The 16,840-nt window shown below is 49.9% G+C and overlaps 1 protein-coding gene across 1 annotated transcript; it reads left to right on the top strand.

Moving 5' to 3' along the window:
• The first annotated feature begins 653 nt into the window (after positions 1-653).
• Positions 654-12,656, top strand: LOC128967485 (pre-mRNA cleavage complex 2 protein Pcf11-like). The gene is made up of 12 exons (XM_054381626.1): positions 654-785; positions 1,891-2,016; positions 3,149-3,337; positions 3,835-4,017; positions 4,233-4,750; positions 5,007-5,152; positions 8,106-8,225; positions 9,449-9,551; positions 10,148-10,325; positions 10,832-10,984; positions 12,046-12,138; positions 12,627-12,656. The coding sequence occupies exons 1-12, from the start codon at positions 777-779 to the stop codon at positions 12,654-12,656; spliced, it is 1,848 nt and encodes a 615-aa protein (XP_054237601.1). The 5' UTR covers positions 654-776.
• The last annotated feature ends 4,184 nt before the right edge of the window (positions 12,657-16,840 follow it).

The following is a 16,840-nucleotide window of genomic DNA, read 5'->3' as shown; positions in this document are numbered from 1 at the left end:
CAAGAAACACATCTCAAACCCTACAAATGAAACTGTGGGCCCTAGAACTGGGAGTCTGAAAATTAAAGTTAAGTTTCGGTCCCTGAAATACTGCTTTGGATGCAAGAAATGAGGCTTTGGATGCTGAAAACGAGACTTCAAAATCGAGAGGCATTCAGTTGGTTTTGAAGGACTCCAGAGACTTAGACTCCAGCACAATGGAAGCTATCATTGGTCTGGTAGGGTAGGCTGAAGCTAAAACCTGACAATTCCAGTCAAGTGAGAAGAGATTTTTGGCTGAGAATGACATTTCTTCCAAAAAAAGGCCTGAGAAGCCCTATCCAATTCAGCTGATGGAGCTTCCTTCTCATCCAGCTGGAGACCTCTCAACGAGAGGACACCACCTCCTTTATCTACTGACTGCTTGACTTTGGGGACAGCTTTCGTGCTGAAGCCACTCAGAGGAGGCACAGAATGGTCCCAGCCAATTAGAGGCTGCCGCTCTTGGGTGAGCCAGTGGGAGGCTGAGCAGATGGGCGTCAGCCAATCAGGGTGCAGCAAGGGAACAACAGAGGTTACCAAGCCAACGGCCAATGGCCCTTTGGTCAAGGAGCAAGATGTGGGAGTCTGAGAGCAGTCATGGGAGGAGAGAGGCGTCAGGAGATGTGTGCCAGGATTATCAGGCACGGCTGCAGGGCCTGACACGCAGCAGCAAATCCTCCATCACCAAGCTGACCATCCTGGCACAGCAGAACGTGGCCTTCGCCAGCAGCGTCGTCTCCCTGGTAGAGGCACAAATGGCCAAGGTTTGGGTGTTCCACGGCCTGCTGCTCCTACCTGTGCTGCTGGGGAGATCAGCTGGGACAATGGGCTGGGTGGACTTGGGGCTAGGTCTGGGGAGATGCCCTGCTGAAGGGGGTGGGCAGAGCCAGGCAGCAGTGGGCTGAGGGGTGGCAGGAGGAGGAGGAGGGTAAAGGGGGCAGGGAAAGACAGGGAAGAAGCGGGGTGGGAGACGGCCTGAGAGGTGGGAAATGGGATGAGAGAGAGAGGGAGAGGCTATGGGGGAGACAAGAGGATGGGTGGGATGAGTACCGCTGGGACTGGACACGTTGGGTGGAGGGCAGAGAGCAGGGGTTTTGGGAGATGTGGAGGTGGTGATGGTGGGTTGATCAGTAGGGGACAAACATGGAGAGGAGGATTTTGAGAACCCAGAGGGGGCTGGGGACTTGGGGCTGGGTGGGGAGCCCCCTAGCTGGGTCAGTGGGGATGGAGACAGCCCCTCAGGCAGCCAGGAGGCTCTGGTCACTGTGGAGGACACAGGCGGAGGGAAGCCTGTCTCAGATGGGAGCCAGGAGCATAGGGTGAGACGTCAGGGGCTTGGGGGTGAAAGTGTTGGAGGAGTGTCTGTGGTTGTTTTGCTCTGCCTGGTCAGTCAGGAAATTCTGTGGGCTTGGGCCCACCTGTTTGGACTGCAGCTGGTCTGTGCCCTGAGGGCTGCTCCGGTTGTGTGGGCATTTCATTTCTTCTGGCTGGAGAAACTCATTAGTTCAGGGTGAGGGAGAAGAAATTCTCCCTGACCGTAGAAACTGTAGCAGCTTTAAGGTCCTAATCTGTCATCTGAGAGACATGGGACAGAGAAAGAGGAGGCTCCCTCTGAACCCAGCCCAGGTGGCTGGTGCCAGCAGTCAGTCAGCCCCAGCCTTCACTGCTAAATGATTACCCTTCTGCTTTGATCTGAGCATCCATTTGCCAGATTCACTTTTCCTATCAAGCGGGAATCCCAAGCCTAGTCCCTTGCTGTTTGTAGTGGCAAGCACAAAGAGGTTTCTGAGCCTGGCAATCTCTGTGTTTAAAATTCTTCAGATGTGCTTTTGTTGTACCAAACTTCTCTGTTTCTTCTCATTATTCCAGGCTCCTCCATCACAGAAGCTCCCTGTCATGTATCTTATGGATTCCATCCTCAAGAATGTCGGAGGAGAATACCTGAAGGCTTTTGCCCCAAACCTGGTTGAAACATTTCTCTCTGTCTTTGAGAAGGTCTCTGCACTGTCACAAGAGTTCTGTGAACAGAATCTGTGCCTGGGGAATGAACACTGTGCCCAAAGTTGGGTTTTCTTGGGTGGGGAACCACACAAGTTGGTGGGCTTTTATAAATCCCTGTCCTGACTCTGTGCTGTGGGAGATTGCCCCTGCTGCTCTCACACAGGTGAATTCCACTGAGCTGAAAGATGCAAAGTCTTGGCTTGGGTCATGAAAGTCCGGAACTGTCCTGGCCAGGCAGCATTTTACTGACAGAAGTTTGGTTACCCATGGCTCACCTGCATAGACTTTTTGTAAGGTACAGATGAGGGAGTTATGAATTCCTGGTTTAATGTAGGTGAGTAAATAGTCCTTGTGCCAAGAAGAGACTGAGAATCAGTTCCTTGTGGATTTTTGTCCCTCCTGTAGTTGGATTTGTCTCATGTACTTCAGCTGTGGTGTGTAAAACGAATGCTGAAACTGTGAGGAGTGGCACTGAGAGCTGTTTCTGTCCTGGTGGGCTGGGATTTGAAACAAGTGCTAGGAGGGGAAAAGGCTCTTGGCAGGTGTTGCTGTGCTGCATCGCAAATGTGTATGTTGGCTTCACTCACCCCTGAGAATGCTGCAAGCTCTTTAACTCTCAAGCAATTCTGAAGCCAGTGCAGTGCTTGGGGTGTTCCTTATGAGACCTGCACATCAAAGTCAGGCTTTGAAGGACTGGACTGAGATGGATTTCAGTTTCCGTGGCTTCCTGTTTGCTGTAAGAAACTGGCAACTGCTCTGGATGAGAGGAATGAAGCTTTGGTGTAACGATCTACTCTTAGGTACCAGTGAGGGTCTGAGTTCCCAAGGTGCTTTCTGGATGGTTTCCAGGTGTCAAATGCCTCATGAAACAGGGACTGGATTGTGAAGGGGAGTGTAGGAGTTGAAACAGCAATTCCACACCTGAGCCTCTCTGTCTGATTCCCTTGGCATGGGTATAGGATGGGCACTGTTGATAATTCTCTATAGCAAGGCCAGTGTGTTAAAATGGCCAAGTGCTGAGAGAAACAGGAAATGAATGAAACCTTCATTCTGCCAGCAAAGCTTCAGACCCTGTTTGACAGGAGCTGAAGGAGCCCTGGGGCTGTTTTGTTTTTTTTTGTTGTAGGTGGATACAAATACTCGGAAAAGTTTATTCCTCTTGCGCTCGACGTGGGACAGGATTTTCCCTCTAGAGAAGCTGCATGCACTGGATGTCAGAGTCAGGTCATTAGATCCTGCTTGGCCCGTGAAACCTCTGCCTCCAGATGGGAATGCTTCTGGCCCCCCTGTGAGTCCTCAGCGTGCAGCTCCCTCAGTCACTTTGTGTGCCTGCTGTGTGAACAGATGCTGAGGGATCAGCTGTCATTGCCTGTGCACCGCTTCTTGACAATGCAGTGCCTTGAGCGTGAGGCCCCGGAGCTGTGTAGGCAGGGCAGAGGCACTCCTGAATGCAGAGCACTGGATGGGTTTGGTTTGTGTATTTCAAACCTGTGCTCTGGAGTTTGGAGACTGATGAATTTCTGTTAAGCGACATCCCCCTGTCACAGCAGCAAATTCTAGTGGGAGTAAACATTTTAAATGGTTTTAGTTCTATTTTGCATTAACAATGCAGCTTATAACAGCTACACAGAGTGAGTTCCAGTACTGAATGGTGATAACAGTTAAGGGAGCTGGAGTTAGTTGCCTGGTTTCATGGCCATGGGGGTGTTAGGTTGAGGGTTGGGCTCGGTGACCTTGTTCTAACCAAAACAGCTCCAGGATTCCCTGACTCCATCAAGATTTTAAATGTAACAAGTTTTGTTCTGTTTCTAGCCAGAGGAATCCACTGCACCTACCTCTGCCATGGCTGGTGCCTCTGTTCCTCCAGCTCTTGCTGAAATCCCAAAGCCTTTGACGCAGGAGCAGCTGCTGAGGCAGCAAGTGCTTGAGAAGGAAAAGCAGCTGTTAGACCTTCGGCAAAAAATCTTAGAGCTGGAGCAGGCTCAAGCACAGCTGGTGAGTAGGACAGGTGGTGACACTTTTCTCGTGGGGTCTCAGGTTCTTTGGGGCACTTCTTAGCTGTCACGGTGACTGCCAGCCATCAGTGTGCTGCTGTCAGGGAAGCAGAGCTCTGTGAGGATGAGAGCTGTGCAAGTTCATCTGGGGTGCTTGGGCAGTATTTGTTCATTTAAAAGTGTTAAGAGTTACACTCACAATTGAGGCAAAACCAGGTGAACGTGCTGGGGGTTTGTTCTGAACTTCCCTCCAAAATGATCCCTGCCTATGATCTTGGTACTGTTCAGACAGAAGAGATGACTTCAGCAGAGTCAGAAAGACAGGGTGGAAAACAAAGGAGAGCAAGTGCCAGAAAAGGGCCTGCTGAGGCACAGCCACCAGCTACACATTCTCCACAAGGACTAGAGAGGAGAGCACTCAAAAGAAGATTGAGAAGTTTGTCTCCCATTTCATCATCTCCTAAACTTAGAAAGATACATCAGATAGGCCCTAAGCAGTCTCAGCTGGAAGAAGACACACAAGCAGCAAGAGGTGGCAGAAATTCTCATCAGAGTAACGTCAAAGCAGAGGTGCAGGATCAAAGGGCAGTCAACAGAGCCCGCGAAGGCAGTCTCCAAGGAACAGCAAGCCAGCATCCTGCCAAAGCTTCTCCTGATGCAAAGGAGTGTGCAGAAAACTGGAATGGAGCAAAATTGGGCAAGAGGTGGAAACCTGGTTGGGAAGAAAATCCAAAGTAAGTTACTACCTTTGAAACAACTTCTGTGTGTAGTGGGTGGAAATTCTGCTGCTGCCTCCAGGCTTTGGGAGGCAAGGGTCAGATTGTTAAAAGCTGCTAACTTGAACTCACTTCTACTGTGAAACATGGAAGTGCCACACACGTAGATTCTAAGGTGATGATGAGGTTTGGCTATGATCAGTTCTAACAGAATGGAACAGCTCTGTCCTGAAGGAAGGAGCAATCCCTGTCTGAAATGTGTTCTTGCTTTCAGCTCACAGCGGGGTGAAGAACACCAAGCACTTGCTAAATGCCCTCATCAAAGACACCAGGAAACATGGCCTGCTGCTGGAAGGATTTTATCACCCCGAGCACCAAGGCAGCAGCACTGCTTAGGCCTCATGTTTGAGAGACCTCCAGGTCAGCCCTTGGGGCCGCGTTACCAAGCAAGGTGTGGCCTCAGGTTTGAGGGACCTCCAGGTCAGCCCTTGGGGTCCCATGGTCAACCTGCAGGAGGCCTCAGGTTTGAGGAGCCACGTGGTCAGCCGCTGGGGCCACAAGGACCGTCGGGACAATATGATACAGAGGTACCTCTAAGATTTGATGGACATTGCCAGACAGCCTCTGGATTTGACTTGCCCCTTGGCCTTCAAGGTGTACCTTTTCAAACCATGGTTCCATGTCCTGCCTCAAGGCTGGGAATGTCACCATGTGGCCAGGGGGGTCTCTTTGTGCAGCATCCTGAGCAGGGCTCCCATCAACCGTGTCATCAGATGCAGCTCCAGAGCACAGCTGGCCCAGGAGCAAAAGATTGCCCTTGGAGAGCAGGTGCACAGCACTGGGATGCAAAAGCTCCTCAGGGTCCTCAGCATGGAAGCTTCAGGAATGTGTCAGTAAGAAGTCATCAGGTAAGAACTGATTGCGTTCAATAGTTTGCTTTGCAGAAGTAGTTTTGTGTGCAGAATTAGCAGCTTTTTTTCTTCTAAAAAGTAAGGATTTTCCTGAAGAGCTGCAGATGGGGAGCCAGTTTTGAGCTCAGACAAGTCCTCCTCCCTCACCAGTTCACGGAGAATTTCAGCACACGGCTTGTGGTCTTTCAGAATCCTTTGTTAAGAGTTGAATCTTTACAGTGGGTTGTAGCTCAGTTGGTTGTTTCCCAGGAGCAGATGGTAGCTCAGTGCCATTGGGATTTGTAGCCTGAGAACAAACCCAGGCCCTGGGCAGCCCGTGGTGTTTCCATTCAGCTGGCACAGAAGGGAATTCTCCACAAAGCTGGAAAGATGACATCAGTGGATCCACAGGACTGATGTTTCCAAGAGGTGTAGAATGAAAGTGGGCCAGCAGCATTCTGTTGTCTTCTTGCAGCTGTCACTGCTGCTGAGGGGCCTTATTTAAAGAGACCTCCATGACCTGAGGAAGATGAGCAAGCCCTGGACACTGCTCATAAGAGTCTGTTCAGATGCTCTCTGCACCAGCAGCTTTCCTAGCTCAGCTGTCTCTGCTGCTGCCTCTTGGAAATGCTCTCGTCAGAGAGGGAAATTGTGCCTCAGCTCAGTGACAAAAATGTGATTGCACTGAGCACCCAGAGTTCACTGATGGTGCCAAAGCAGGGCTGGTGTCCTGCTGACCTCTAATGGGATCAAACGTAAAGCAATTTGTAAATGCAGGAGGCAAGCAACTAGGACCAAAGCTCAGCCTTCTTTGGAGCAAGAACTGGTTTGCTGCCTGAAGCTTGCTGTAGAGGCTTGCTGAAAACTGTGCTTCCAAGGTGGTTTTGGTGCAGGGGACACGATTTCAGTTCCTGGGTAAGAACAAATGGTGACCTTTGTACAGACAGTCACCAGTTCCCCAGATCCCTTTCTGAGGAGCTTTGTGCTGCTGAGCAGGAGCAGTCCCAAAGGAAGGGCTGTGTTTGGAACCATGACTGAAGGCTGGATAGGCAGAGAAAAAGGTGTTGTTCTGAGATGAAAAGATGGGGTTCAGTGAAATATCAGCAAAAGGAGGACATTCTGAAGCTTTTCTGGTGGGAAATGAAAATAGGGCAGAGGTTCTGCAGCCACTTGTGGACCTTCCAGTACCAGTCTGGGTTGGTTCAGTGCTGGAAGAATAAATCAAATTCTGGAGACACACCTGGAGCTTCAATGGTATCATTTCAACAGTAACTTTATCATCTCATGATTGCACACCAAATACTGAAATGTTTACTTTCACAGGTTCCTGTCACCTTTGCCCAACCAGGGCCTTGTGGCCAAGCTCAGCAGTATTGGCCACATTCTGGAAGCCTTGTTCAGAACCCTGCAGGTGTGTAACCAGAAAAAGGAACTCGGAGAATCATGGAGTTGTTTCAGCTGCAGAAGACCTGCAAAACCATGGAGGCCAACCAGCAACCTAACACCCCCATGGCCATTAAACCAGGTTTTTGTAACCCCTCAAGGGAAGATGAAGCCACCACTTGCCTGGGCAACCCAGTTTCAATGCCTGACCATCCTTCAGTGAAGACATTTTTCCAGATATCAGATCTACAGTTCCCATGCTGCAGTTTAAGTCCGGCACCCCCAGGTCCTTTTCTCCTGAGCACTTTCAGCCACTCTGTCCCAAGCCTGGAGTGCTCACAGGGTTGTCGTGACCCGAGTACAGGACCCAGCACTTGTCCATGTTAAACTTCGTCCCATTGGCCTTGGCCCATCAATCCAGGATGCCCAGGTCCCTCTTCAGAGCATTCCTAACCTCCAGCAGATCAATATTGCCACCCAATTTGGTGTTGTCTGCAACTATTTTGTGATGTCCTGCTGTGCTAGGGCTGTGTGGACTAAGTGTAGCCTCCTCAGCGAGAAGGCCATAGGTGTGGTTCTGGCAGTAGCTTCATCTCTTGAGGGCTTCCATTAGTCTTTGTGAACCATGTGGATTTGATACGTACTTGTGCCAAAAACTAACAATCATTTCTGTCTGCTTTCCTGGAAGGCACTAGTCTCTGGTCTGGCTGGCATTTGCCAGAGGCTGTGAACATTCGCACTGCAGGAGTGGCTGTCAACACAAAGCTTCTAGAAAGTCCTCAGTGCTTAAGTGGCCTGATCCTGCTGAGATCTTGCAGCCTAAACTAAGAAAAATAACATATTGCAGTGCCCCCTGTGGAGTAGGAATCTGTCCCTGGGCAGCCAGGACAGACAGCACCTCTAGGTGAGTGGTGAGGGAAGCTGCTGCAAAGGAAGAACCCAGCCAGAGAGTAGGCATGAAGTGGAGAGAGCTTCCAAATAATGTGAGCTAAAAAGGGAAGGAGCAGAAGGCAGGAGGGAAAGCTCCTTGTGGAAGATACTGATACAAGTGAAGGACATTTCTGGTGCTGACCTTCTGTCTCCTTGCTGTGTTTGCACAGGAGCCCTTCCCCTTTCACGCCCTGACAACCGCCTGGGACAGCTCCCCGTCAATGAATTATTTGCTAAGCTGCTGTCAGCAGGGATCCTGCACCTGCCAGACCCTGCTCCCACCTCAGCACGTAGGTAGCTCCAGTGTGTTCTACCTGCTCAGTGCGTCCACAGCTGAAGTGTAAAGCTAAGGGGAAGAACTTGGCTGAACTCCTGCTTGGTTTGTTTAAGTGAACTTGTAGAGAGCCACAACGTCTCCCCTCACCCTCCTTTTCTGCAGGCTTGAGTAACTCCAGGTCCGTGAGCTACTCCTGACCTGTTCTCTAAGCCCTTCTCCAACATGCCCTTCTCTGGACATGCCCCAGCCCCTCAATGTCCTTCTTGGAGTGAGGGCCCCAAAACTGACCCCAGTATTTGAGGTGTGGACTCACCAGTGCCCAGTACAGGGGGGAAATCACTTCCCTACTCCTGCTGGCCACACCCTTGCTGCTCCAGGCCAGGATGCTGGTGGCCTTCTTGGCCACCTGGGCACAGCCTGGCTCATCTTCAGCCAGCTGTCCACCAGCACCCCCAGGTCCTTTTCTGCTGGGCAGTTTCAGCCACTCTGCCCCAAGCACAGAGCGTTCATGGGGTTGTTGCTGCCCAAGTGCAGGACCCAGAACTTTGCCTTTGGAACCTCATCTCATTGGTCTCAGCCCATGGATCGAGTCTGCCCAGCTCCCTCTGCAGAGCCTTCCTCCCTTTGAGCAGATCAACAGAGCCACCCAATTTCCTGTTATTTGCAAATTGACTGAGGGTGCCTCAATCCCCTCCATCCAGACCATTGATAAAGACATTGAGGATAACTGGCTCAGCACTGAGCCCTGGGGAACACCACTTGTGACTGGCCACCAGCTGGCGTTAACTCCATTCCCCACCACTCTTTGGGCCTGGCCAGCAGCCAGTTCTTAACCCAGTGAAGCATCCACCCATCCAAGCCATGAGCAGCCAGTTTCTCCAGGAGGATGCTGTGGCAGACAGTGGCAAAGGCTTCACTGAAGGCCGGGTAAAGGACACCCACAGCCTGTCCCTCATCCACTGAGTAGGACACCTTGTGGGAGAAGGAGCTCAAGCAGGACCTGCCCTTCATCAACCCCTGCTGACTGGGCTTCATCCCCTGCTTACCCCTCATGTAGTGCATCCTGTGCAGGGCAGCCAGGTGCTCAGTGGTGCCTGAGCTGTGCTGCACTGGCACTTCAGCAGAGTCAGGTCATGCTTAGGAATACTTGACTGAAAATAACTCTCAGGAGTCTATCAGCTCTTTCTGATGAGGCACTGAAATGTTGATCAAAGAGATATCTTTTTGCTGTCCTAGAAGGGAATGAACCATCAGCCCAGCCAGCTGCTGAAGGGAAAGCTACTGAGCAGAAGGAAGATGTTCCAGACCTCACTGACTTCCAAGTGAAAGAGCTTAGGCAGTGCGTATGGTGGTGTGAGTTACAAAGCAGTGAGAGTGAGGGCAGGGGGAGATCTCCCTGGCTGATGCAAGACAGCTGAGGGCTTGCAGAAGATCAGGCCTCACCTTGTAACCAAGGGGACCTGCAGCTTTTGGTGTCAGCCTTGGAGAATTTGAGGGAGGAAGAAGAGGGGAAACTGCCCTGGGGAGACTCCAGGAGCTGCAGGGTGTTCCTGGCTCAGCCAGGCTGTGGTGTGCACTGCAGTCAGGGCTTCTCCTTGCTCACTGCTGGGCTCACCACCACGGTGGGAGCTGGCAAAGCTGAGCCAGAGGCAGCATCCCTGCTGTGCGCACTGTTGGCTGATTCAGCTGCAGGCATGAAACACAGCCCTGGGGTTTCCTCAGCACTGGTTCCTGTGAGCCCTTACTTGTGGTATGAATGTTTTAGCTGACGGTGTTATGAAAATGAGGGAGAGTGTAGCTCTGTTGTGAGCTCTAACCCCCAGGAGATCCATGGCTTTACTCCACTGTTGTGGGCAGAAAAAGCAATTTGCTGAGAAGCGTCTTCCCTCTTTCTTTCTCAAGAAAAGTGCAAGCTTGGTTTGGTTCTCTCTGCAGGCGTTACAGCAGTGCCATCAATGCTCTGCACACTGGCATCCAGTGTGGCTCCTGTGGGGTGAGGCTGGCCACGTCTCAGGACTACGCCAAGCATTTGGACTGGCACTATGGACAGAACCGGAGACAGAGAGCTGCGGGCAGAGCCGCGGCACACAGGCAGTGGTACTGCAGCTCAGCAGTAAGTGATGCAGCCTGGCTCCTGGGGCATCGCAGGCCAGGGGCTGCCTCTGGCTGGCCTGCTGCTGTAGGGCTGCAGCTGAAATTTGTATCCACACAGAGCTGGCCTTGGGCAAACAATGATGGCTGAGATCTCTCCAGGAGCTCTCCAGTGCCTGTCACAGTGCAGAAGGCCATGGCATGCTGGACAAGAAACAGCTGGAAGCTCCTGGTTCTGTTTTCATCTCACTGAGAACAGAATTGCAGGAGAATGTCTTTTTCCAGGAAAACAGCTTTGTTGAAGTGTGACGGGAGCAAGCTGCACTGTGCCAATGCTGCACATTGAGAGGAGCACTCCCTCTAGCTTTAATGAAGCAAGATTTATTGAATATGGCGCTTTTGGGGTGGGTTTGGGTTTTGTTTGGGTTTTTTTTTTTTTTTTTGCTTGCTTGCTTGTTTCCTTGAGATGTATTTTGCAGACGTTTCTGGCTGTCATTTTCTGAGTGTGAATTACAACTTTCTCCTCAGGAGTGGATTGAATTTGCAGAAGCAGCTGATCTGGAGAAGCCTGCAAAGAGCCAGATTTTTGAAAGACCTCATGAAGCTATGCTGAAGGCACGAGAAGGTGCAAAGAAGGAGGAGATTCAGAGCGTCCCTGCTGGACCAGCTGGAGCAGATGAGGTAAGTTTCAACTTCCCTCTCTTAGCCCAGACACAGAGAATCCTCTGAGACTTCAAAGAAATTTGCAGCATTCTTTCACACAGTGGCCACAGGCAGCCAGGAGTCTTGCTCTTGGAGCTCTGTGGAGCCTCTTCACGGGCGCTGTGTTTGTGTGTGTGCAGTGGTGGTTTCCCATGGGCAGATGCTACCATAAATCACCTGCAGCTGCACAAGATCTGCATCCATGGGCATTGCACTGTCTGAGTAGAACCGAGATAAGCAAACTATGGTCATGTACTGAACGTTCCCACAGAGAGAGTGAGGAGAGCAAATGACTTAGAGCTGGACCTTTGCCACTCCAACCATGATTTGGGTGACTGGGGTTTGGTGCTTTGACACAGAAATGTCTTTCTTGGTAGCAAACAGGTTAGCACCTGTCAGATGTCAGATCTGTCTTCAAGACAGCTCTCAGTCTGGAAGTCACCGCCAGCTGGGTATTTTGGTAGGTGAATTGATGTAGCAATCAAAGCCAAATGCTGCTGGGATGACAACTGGGTTTAGCATGCTAAGCCTCCAAGAAAGCAGCATTCAAGCCATGGAGGCCTTTGGGTTCATTCTCCAAAGCACCTTTTGTGCTTTCTTCTCCCAGTTGATTCTTTTGCACAGAAGTACTAAAGCCGTTCACACTTCATCAGGAAGTTCTGCCAGTGATTTGTGACTCCAGGTTAAGGGGAAAAGTGCAGATAATCCACAAAAAGAAACTCAAATCAAAATATTAAATCCCCTGCACTGGATTGTCTGATATGGCAGGAAAACAGCATCAGATTATGAAGTGTTTTGCAGCCACCAGCCTTGGCTAAAAGGTCAAAGCTGACCTTTCTCAGATGACACCAGTCTTCACAGGCAGGTGATGATGATTTCTGGAGCTGCAAACTCTGCTCAGTGTTCAGCTAAAGATCCTGTTGTAGTCTCAATGTATTGACCCCTAGTTCAAAGACTCCTTTTAGCCTGTTACTAGACTCTTGCGGCTGGGGTGTTGAGGCAATGGCTGCAATAACCACATCCCTCCAATAACTGTCCAGAGCTGTGAGATTTGCCAAGAGCAGTTTGAGCAGTACTGGGATGATGAAGAGGAAGAGTGGCGCCTGAGAAATGCCATCAGAGTTGATGCCAAGGTAACCTGCCCTGCTGTACAGGGGATGCTCAGCTATGGTACAGGCCCTGAAGAGCCACAGCACCAGGGGAGGGCCCAGTGCTCTGTCTCTCCTGAAGGATTGCCACGTTACTGCTCCTGGCTTCCAGTGACATCAATATCTCAGCCTCGGGAAGTTCTTGAGGCCCTGGTGCCATCAGTACAGGCTCCCCAGTCTGCCCTTGTGCTGCAGTGCTGGAAGACAAAGGAATGTCCCTCCAAATGGGGGTGGAGGTTGGTTCCATCGTTTCTGCATACAGCTGGGCACAAAGAATTCCCAGCACCCAGCAGGCTTCTCTCTGGTCATTTTTCCTAACTGAAGGCACCCAAATTCCTTTCCTAGTGAGATGTGGCCTGTTCCTGCCACTGTTTGTCTGGGCAGATGGGGTGAGCTGTGCAGCTGATGCTGCTCTCTTCACAGCTGCTGTCATTTCTGGCTCTCTAGTTAAATGCATCACAATTCTGTTTCAGATTTACCACCCATCTTGCTACAAGGACTAACAAAAGGTAAGTCCATACTTTTGGAAGCACTTTGCTTCCTGTCTGCCTCTGCAAGGGGCAGATGTGTTCAGAAAGCGCTATCATGACTAGGCTGCCCTTGACTAGACAGTGTCTAGTCCAAGGCCTTGGCTGTGGTAAGCTGATAGCACAGAAGGAGCTGAGAAGGATTTCTTGCTGTCATGCACCCTGACAGCTCCTGTGTCCTCCAGGACTAGAGCAAAGCCATGGTTTGAAAGCAGGTCCTACACTGATTGCTGGGCAAGCTGTGTGAGCTTAGGAAGTGGCAACAGTGGAGCACCAATGGCTATTGGGGTCTGGGACATTTTTGAAGGCTTTGGGAGTTGCAGTTCCCCGGGGACAGCAGTTTGTGGTGCTGTGTTAAGCACTTCAGCACTGCTTGGCCAAAGCCTTTTCAAAGCCATTGCGGAGAAGTGATGCTCGTAGAGCATAAATTTGTTTTCATCAGATCTTGATAAAGAAGAAGTTTGGATTTTGAGGGCCTGATTATAAACATGTCTGCATGTTGAGAATGAGTAAAAGAGATAGGACAAGAAGCTAAAAGGGGTCATTTTAAGGCATGGTAATGTGACAAATGAAGGCACAAACCCTGCTGCTGCTGCACAACAGAATCCCTTTATTGCCCAAAGTAGCTGATTCTGCCCCATGGAACCGATAGAAGCCAGCCCTGTACACACAGCTCAAAACAGTCCCCTACAACAGCACTGCAAAGAGTTCCTTCTAAAAGCGAGTCAGGCACGCCCGCAGGTCTGGCTTTTGCAGGATGCTGCTTTTGGCACTCAGGTGATGTTTTTGTTTTGTTCTTCATGAACAAGTTTGCAGCCTGCAGTTCTTCAGCTGGGGAAGGTTTTGCAATCCCATACCTTCCGCATTAATCTTAGAGGGTTTTGTTGTTTGCGGAACAGCAGCTGCCACCTCTCCCTTCTCTTTGTTTTTTAAAACGCCTTGGACGATTAAGGCATAACCCCTGCCCCATGTGAGCAAAGGTACTGATCCCTTCCTTTCATTGGAGATAAGGTCCTTATACATGACCTTGGGCCATTGTGGCAACATCTGATGATTAAAATGGCTTTCTGAGGCAGTGTTAAAAAACGCAGCAGATGAATGGCTTAAAAAATTCAAAACAAGCGTAGCTTTATCTAACATTTCTTGTGGTGTCATTCCTGGGGGATTCCCCTTTCTTTGTTTTTCTAGCATAGTTTTCAAGGTACTGTGCATGTGTTCCACGATTCCCCCACAGCATTATGGGCTATGCCTGTAACGTGTTTGATCCCCAGTTTTGCAAGGAAGTTTGTACTGCCCGCGAAACAGATGCAGGTCCCTGATCTGTTTTTACTTGCACAGGCAAAGCAGCGAAGCAGATGCCATTCCCCGTCACACACATTATCACCTGCATGGACTGAAGTGACAATGAATCCAGAAAAAGCATCTGCAGTTACATGCATGTCCTTGAAATGTCCAAAAACTGCTGTATGTGTGACTTTGGTTTGCCAAATTTCAAACGGGCAAAGTTTTACTTATTTATTATTACTTATCATATTTTATAAGTCATTACTAATGATATTTTATTCTAACTATCAATTAACATATTCATTATAATCACAGACTACTTATAATATTTTATTAGAATTAATTACAACTTGTATTTTATTAGAGCTACTCATTACTTATTATATTATAATTACAGACTATCACAATTATTTATTTATTATTATTATTACTGTTCCTATGCCTATGCCTATTAATATTAGTGCTGCTATTATTAGGACTGTTTTTTCTCTTGCATATCACATAGCTTCCATGTCAACCTTATGTACTTCAACTTACACTAGATTTTTTTCCAATTTTTTTTTATCTTGTTCTAAAATTTGACTACTTCCTTTCCTTGCAATTTTGTCTGAAAGTTTCCAGTTACAGTGTCAGTATCCAAACGCTTTTGGATTTTAGCTTTTCACCAACCACTACAGGCACTGAAAAGGCAAATCTTTAAGATCTATTACAATCAAAAGCTAATGCTGAGATATTGTAAGAGGATTTAAGCATACCTGATTATAAAACTCAAACTAAGCATGAAGCATCTTGTAAACAAATTCAGTGCAGCCCTTGCAAGACCCCAAGGCGTTTCTGCAAGCGGCCAAAAAGTGTCTGCAAGGGAGGGAGGGAGTGGGAGCCTAAGGTGGACACAGCAGCTGTGGAGAGAAAAAACTTCAGAAATTGAACAGAGGAAAAACTTACAGAGCTGTGGCTAACTGATTTGGAAACTTTTTGCCATGTGGTTTGCATTAAAGATATTTTTTCAGAATTTTTTCTGAGTCTTTTACAATGAACCTTCTTCAACATGTTCAAGGAGGGGTGGGGGGGGGGAGGATCAGAGGGGCTGAGAGAGGGACCTGAAGCTGTTCAGCAAGGGCAAGTGCGAAGTGTGCTCTGCAGGTGCTGAGCATTGGCATAGGGAGCCTGTGGGGTCTGCATCCTTGGCGATGTTCCACAGCCCTCTGGACATGGTTTTGGACAACTTGCTGCAGATGGCCCTCCTTGAGCAGTGTGCTGGTGGGACTAGATGACTGCACCCTCCAGGTGACCTCCTGGCGATCCCTAAGTATCTCGTGATTCTGTGAAATGTCTGCCTAGAAGAGAATCCCACCAGCAGCACTGTCACCCTCAGGCAGCCATTGGCAGCTCCACCAAGAAGCTCTGGCCGCTGCAGAGGCAGGCAGCAAGCAGGTTCTTTGGCTGGAGTAGTGGCCCAAGGGGCCCAGATGGGAGCAGGGGTAAGGTTTGAGGAGGTAAGGGTGGCAGAAATCCCGTTCCCTGTGCCCCTGAGTGCCACTCAGAAGGCAGAGGGTGCTGAGAGGTCAGGAAGGGAGGAGGAAGGCTGAGCCTGAGAGGAGCAGGGCTGGGGGAAGCTGTTTCAGTTTGGTTTTGTTGCTGCTTCCTTTCATCGGCAGCAAATCACAGCAGCCTTGCCCTGGTACCAACAGTCCGTCTGTCCAGGCTGCCCTAAGCTCTCCAGAGCAGCAGTTAGATTCATTCTGCAATCTAAATACAGGCAAAGCCTGGGAATGGGAACAACCTTAGGGCTTACATCCTCATGTACAAAAGTGACTAAGAATAGCCAATAATAACTCATGCAGTGCATCAATGCTTTTGTTGGTACTCTTCTGGATTTTGTCATTTTCAGTTAGAATAGCAAGGGGTTGCACAAGAGGAGCTGCTGTATTCTGTGGATGGTCACAGAGATGCTGTGTGAACAACAATAACAAAGGCAGTGTTTTTTTCACACCAGCCATCTCTTTACTGTTTAAAAGACTCCATTACAGAATCACAGAATCGCTGAGGCTGGAATAGACCTCTGAGATCATCAAGTCCAGCCTATGACCCAACACCACCACACCAACCAGACCATGTCACTAAGTTCCATACCCAGTCTTCCCCTAAACACCTCCAGGGATGGCGACTCCACCCCCTCCCTGGGCAGTCCATTCCAGTGTCCAATTCCCCTTTCCACGAGGAAGTGCTTCCTAACACCCAAGCTAACCCTGCCCTGGCACAGCTTCAGGCCATGCCCTCTTGCCTTGTCACAAGCTGCCTGGGAGAAGAGCCTGAGCCCCACCTTACTGCAACTTCCCTTCAGGTAGTTGTAGAGTGTGATAAGGTCCCCCCTGAGTCTCCTCTTCTCCAGGCTGAACACCCTCAGCTCCCGCAGCCTCTCCTCATCAGACTTTCCCTCCAGTCCCTTTCCCAGCCTTGTCACTCTCCTCTGGACCTGCTCCAGCACCTCAAGATCTTTCTTGCAGTGAGGGGCCCAGAGCTGCACACAGTGCTCGAGGTGAGGCCTCACCAGTGCTGAGTACAGGAGCAGAATTCCATCCCTAGTCCTGCTGGCCACACAGTTCCTGATACAAGCCAAGATGCCATTGGCCTTCTCTGCCAGCTGGGCATACTGCTGGCTCATGTTCAGCTATTGTCACTCAGCACTGCCAGGTCCCTCTCTGCCAGGCACTCTCCAGCCACTCACCCCCAGTCTGGAGTGCTGCATGGGGTTGTTATTGTGGCCAAAGTGCAGGAGCCTGCCCTTGGCCTTGTTAAATCTCATCCTGTTGGCTTCAGCCCATGGACCCAGCCTGTCCAGGTCTTTCTGAAGTGTCTTCCTACATTCCAGCAGA

Source organism: Indicator indicator, chromosome 6 (genome assembly GCF_027791375.1).
Source record: "Indicator indicator isolate 239-I01 chromosome 6, UM_Iind_1.1, whole genome shotgun sequence".
Classification (NCBI taxonomy): Eukaryota; Metazoa; Chordata; class Aves; order Piciformes; family Indicatoridae; genus Indicator; species Indicator indicator.
Note: the sequence above shows the minus strand (reverse complement) of the source record. Positions and strands in the feature narration are given on the sequence as shown.